This window comes from Gobio gobio (assembly GCF_949357685.1).
Source record: "Gobio gobio genome assembly, chromosome: 19".
Lineage (NCBI taxonomy): Eukaryota > Metazoa > Chordata > Actinopteri > Cypriniformes > Gobionidae > Gobio > Gobio gobio.
The window spans coordinates 3,857,270-3,862,580 of NC_137112.1; the positions used below are offsets into that span (position 1 = coordinate 3,857,270).

The 5,311-nt window shown below is 38.7% G+C and overlaps 1 protein-coding gene across 1 annotated transcript in view; it reads left to right on the forward strand.

Moving 5' to 3' along the window:
* vipb (vasoactive intestinal peptide b) overlaps positions 1-1,136 on the forward strand; it is a 6,112-nt gene extending 4,976 nt beyond the window's left edge. The window contains exon 5 of the mRNA XM_079843820.1: positions 1,090-1,136. Coding sequence (XP_079699946.1) covers positions 1,090-1,093 — 4 coding nt within the window. The 3' untranslated portion in view covers positions 1,094-1,136. The remainder of the gene's footprint in view (positions 1-1,089) is intronic.
* Positions 1,137-5,311: the final 4,175 nt, after the last annotated feature.

Sequence of the window (5,311 nt, forward strand, 5' to 3'; positions counted from 1 at the left end):
TTGATTTTATATAACGGTTTAATAAACAAGAAGTTAAAGGATTAGTTCACTTTAAAATGAACATTTCCTGATATTTCATCACCCTCATCTCATCCAAGATGTTCATGTCTCAAGTTTTTTGAGGAAAACATTCCAGGATTTTTCTCCTCATAATGGACTTCAATGGGAACCAACGGTTGAAGGTCCAAATCAATGCAGTTTCAGAGGAAGGGCTTCAGAGGCTCTGACTGATCCCAGACCAGGAATAGAGTCTGATCTAGACAAACCATCTGACACATTTTCAACACAAATAAAACTTTCCGACGTGATGACGTAATTCGCCGTAAAGAAGAGCAACACTAAAGTCACGCATTTGAGGTTAAAAAGTATATAAAGTTTTATTTGTGTTGAAAATGTGTCTGATGGTTTGTCTAGATCAGACTCTATTCCTGGTCTGGGATTGGTCAGAGCCTCTGAAGCCCTTCCTCTGAAACTGCAGTGATTTGGACCTTCAACTGTTGGTTCCCATTGAAGTCCATTATGAGGAGAAAAATCCTGGAATGTTTTCCTCAAAAAACTTCATTTCTTTTCCACTGAAGAACGACAGACATGAACATCTTGGATGAGATGGGGTGACACTATCAGGAAATGTTTCTTTTTGAAGTGAACTCATCCTTTAATATTAATCTGTTTTGCCAACAAAACAAAACTGTTTTACGTCTTTCAGAAAAAAGCAGTGTTTTGCCACTGAATGAATTAATCCGTTTGAACGAATCGGTTGACTGAATGATTCAATGACTCGCTCAAATGCTTCGTTCCTGAAATGATTTGAACGAATCGGCTGCATTAATGACTCAATCATTCGCTCATTAACAGTAACTTCCTGCCACCTAATGGTGGTTTTAGTTTCAAATGTTATCAGTGTTATTTTTAAAACATTATTTCTGAATTTGTAACTGCAGGTTAAATGCATTCATGTCCCTCTGAGCTGCATTAAACAGCCTGTGTAAATGCGTCTAAATATCGAGATATGATTTTTTGAATGCTACATCTGAATGCATGTTGTTTTCCATTATTAAAGTATTTTACCTCTTATGATCTCTGGTTTAGGTGATGCACTCGCGCTCAAACGCTGCCTGTGCTCTTCAACATGTAAGCACTCAATCATACATTCAAACAACGGCTATCGATGCATTATTGAGTTGTCAAATCAAATGAAATGTGTTTGTTTTCTGTAGGTGAGACCGGGACGGCACAGCTTCAAGACTTCGCCATCATTATATATATATTCAAGCTTTACACAATCTATTACGGGCTGAGAGTGAATGAACGGCACGAAGCACGACACGGACTGAAAGAAGCGCGTCTGACGCCCGTGTCCTCGCGTGAATGACGCGTCCGGTTTGTTGTTGACTGGAATAATGCTGTTGTGTCTATAGAAATCTATTTTGACTGCAGTCATTCTTGATAACTCAAATCAAACCAATAAAAATTATCATGTTTGTAAAAACAGTTTTGTCTGCCACTGTCGTTCCTTTTACTCTGCTTCATAATGTCATGAAATAGAAAAATCTCTGTTGGATGTGATTCTTTAAGGGGCCGTTTTTATGCAGTTTTCATTCAGGGCCGTAACCCCCATAGACATTGAGGGGGGCAAGTCCTCCCGGATAATTAGAAATGGCCAAATTGCCCCCCCCAATACTTGATATTCTTGATGATTCTCAGACCATCACTGTCAGAATGAGTAAGATGGCCAATCAAATCAAAGAAGGCGGGGCTTACTGTTGGTACGAATTCAAACTAGGTTTGCTACGATAGTCTGTGTTTCCGCAAGTTTGTCATTGTACTGTTTTGTTGTTGTGTTTTTCATTAACCCTTTAAGACCTAAGGGTATTTTTACAATAAATTTTCCGCCTGGTGTTATTTACTAAAAAAGCTTGTAAAACATCAACCCTGTTGTGCACAGACAATTGACACACCTCTTTTTTTTCAAGACAAGTTGCACTGTCAGTATATTTGTGTTGCATTGATGTCACCTGAATGTAAAATAAGTTATGGGACCATAAAGACAAATGAAAACATAAAACGGAAATTGAATCACTCAAATATTTATTGAAAACACACACAAATAAATAAAAGCTAAGCATATTTCCTCTGGAAAACAGTTTGTTCAAGTCTTTAGAGTCCTGGAACTCAGGAATAAACATGATAACTTATACAGAACCAAAACTATTTACATTTTTCCAAAAAAAGTCCAGGCGCTTTTGGCCTCTTTGGATTTTGGATATTTACTGGTGCCAAGCCTCAAAACAGTTCCTATCAGGAACTTCTCCTCAAACTTTTTCCTCAAACTTTCTCCACAAAACTACTAAAAACTGCAGCGCCTCTCTCTCTCTCTCTCTCTCTCTCTCTCTCTCTCTCTCTCTCTCTCTCTCTCTCTCTCTCTCTCTCTCTCTCTCTCTCCTCAATACTAGCCGTGCGTCTCTCTATCCACAATAACAGAGCTGTGGTTCATGCGTAATGACGCACACCAACGTGGATGACGGATCAACCTGTCATTGGTCAAACCCTCATCCAAAATGGCAGCTAGCATCGCGCTAGCGGCAAAAATGATGGAAAATTTATAAATTATGGACATCAAGTGGATATATCTTGGATGTAAGCGTTTTGATTTATTGCTGAACAACTCCAAAAAGATGCACATGTTCCAGGCTGGATAGAAAACCTTCTGTAAAGGCTACAAAGACACCCCCGTGATGGCTAGCTCGTTAGCTTTCTGCTGGAAAAAAACGGTAAGAAAATCGATAAAAGTTTCATGAAATAATATAGATATTTATCGGAGGTGCCGTGTGACGTCGTGGGCGATGCCGTCGGGCTCTGAGGGTTAAGAATAATAGGCTAGTGAACCCACAATTCAAGCGACCCACCCCGAATTGGCGCTAATTCTAAACCGAAAGTAAAATGCGCACGGCCGCACTGTCATTCACGGTTTTCAGTTGATTCCTACGGAAGCTTAGCCTAGAAATCTAGACACACCCTAGTGGCAGCAAATATAATTTACAGCCAGGGCGTCTAGCAACTCTCCGTTGGCTTGCGAACTGGAAAAACCAAACTCTAGTCAGGCCAATCACATCGTGTATAGAGTCGGTGGGAGGGCTTAACATAATGACGGCAGAGTTGTGGCGGTTCCGCGTGCAAAGAAGCTGGCGAACAGCGGTCTTTCGAATAGGCTTTGGCCACGACTCTGGAAGACAAAGCTTTTCTTTGAGGAAAGAACAAGGAATGGCACTGAAGTCATTCTTAAGAAAGGAAGATGTGTTCAGAGTTTTGACGACCGGATACGGCGAAAGTTTAATCTATCAACTATTTCTGCTTCACGTTCTTCGTTGCTCTGGTTGGTTGTAGCGCTATCCTATTGCGTGCTGAGGGAATTTGAAAGACAACCGTTTATCCCGCCCCTCTGATTGAGCCCGGCCAATGGTGTGTTCCCAGACCAAACATCTTAATGCTCTTGAAGCTCAACTTCTATGAACACTCACTTCCATAAAAACGTCCAAACGCTTGCTTTGCTCCGCTCCGTTATGAATGCCCGAGCAGCCATGCGCATTTTACTTTCGGTTTAGAATTAGCGATTTAAAAGACCCTTGGTTGATACAGGTATTATCAGTGTTGTCACACGGTGGGAAAATGTCTTCACCGGCACATCCTTAATTCCAACACTTTAGTTGTAGCAGTGAAAGAGTGCGTTGTTAAGAGTAGCTAAACATTTAGTATTATAAAAGCGTTCAGCGACCAACAGTAATATATCAAGTGATGTAAACACCATTTTGAAATGAATGATGAATGAATTGCATGTTTACATATTAGGCAGACTAAAATAAGAGTGAATGTGTGCATATTTATATATATACTGTATATATTTGCAAATAGTTTACTTCATTACTACAATAGAACTGGAACTTTTTCTTTATTTCCTTAAATCCCTTTTAATAATTTAATAATTGAATTCCTGTAAATAAAACAAGACCAATAACACCCCCCCCCCCCATTTCTCACGCAACAAAAAAACAACAAATTTGGTCCCCATCAGTTGTTTACAGACATGTTTACGATCTTGCGTTCATTTACGTGACAACGGCAAAAAAAGATACAATTAAAAAGATAATTGTGACTTTTTAATCTCACAGTTCTTTTCCCATAGTGGGAACAATGGCTCCATATACAGGGTATCTACAGATATAAAAGTTAAATTTAAGACATTTTAAGCCTTTTAAAGACCCGCGCGGGGCCTCCCTGATATATAGACTGCACACTAAGATGTATTTATTTTCTGATTTATTTATTGAGAACCACACTTTTTGCACAAACAAGAGTATATAATCAAACATGTACAGAAAGAAATAAAATAAAATATTAGAGAAAAACATTGTACTTCTTAAACAGTTGCATGCTTTCAAGCTTTTACTTTGAGATATTTTTCCAAAAACATTTAATGTTTATATAATGTCAGTTTTAAATAGTGCAAACATAGGCATTTTCTTAAACCATTTGACTTTATACTAGTGTTATTTTAGTACCATTGAGATTTGAATCAGTTTTTATTTTTATATTTTCAGTTTTCATTTGAATTTCAGTAAAAAAAATAAAAATAATTTTGTTGTGTTTTTGTCATTTTTAATAGTTGTTTTTAAAGTCTGTATAGTTTTTATTTTATTCAGTCAAAGTTTTTTATATTTTATATTTCAGTTAAAGGTCCCATGGCATGAAATGTTCATTTTATGAGGTTTTTCAACATTAATATGAGTTCCCCTAGCCTGAATATTGTCCCCAAGTGGATAGAAATGTTGATCGGTGTAAACCCGAGTTCTGGCTGTCTTTCTCTGCCTTTGAGAAAATGACAGGCCAGACGAGCCAATCCTGAAGTCTCCTGGTTTGACGTCCAAGCAGGAACGGTTTCCTCCCTTTCCTCCGCCCAGAGAATCTGGCACGCCCATGCAAACGCTCGAGAGATCACGGCTTGTGAACAAGTGAACGCTGGCAGTTTCTCAGTGTTTGGATGTACAAATGAAAACAGAAGTCTTTTTTCAGTTCCTTCTGATCTGTGATCAGTGATTTCTGATGTGTAGCCAATTATTTATTATTCGTGCACACACAGCAGCTTCTCTCTCTCCCGACAGAACGGTGTTTTCGTGTTTTCTATCTTGTGAGTCAGTGTTTTTGTACATCCTCGTCGCGTCTATCTGTTCTAAAATGTGCATACAGTCGTTTCTGCTCAACATCAGCAGACTCACATCTCTTTAGAGATAAACCTTACACACGCCGAAGCTCGGGC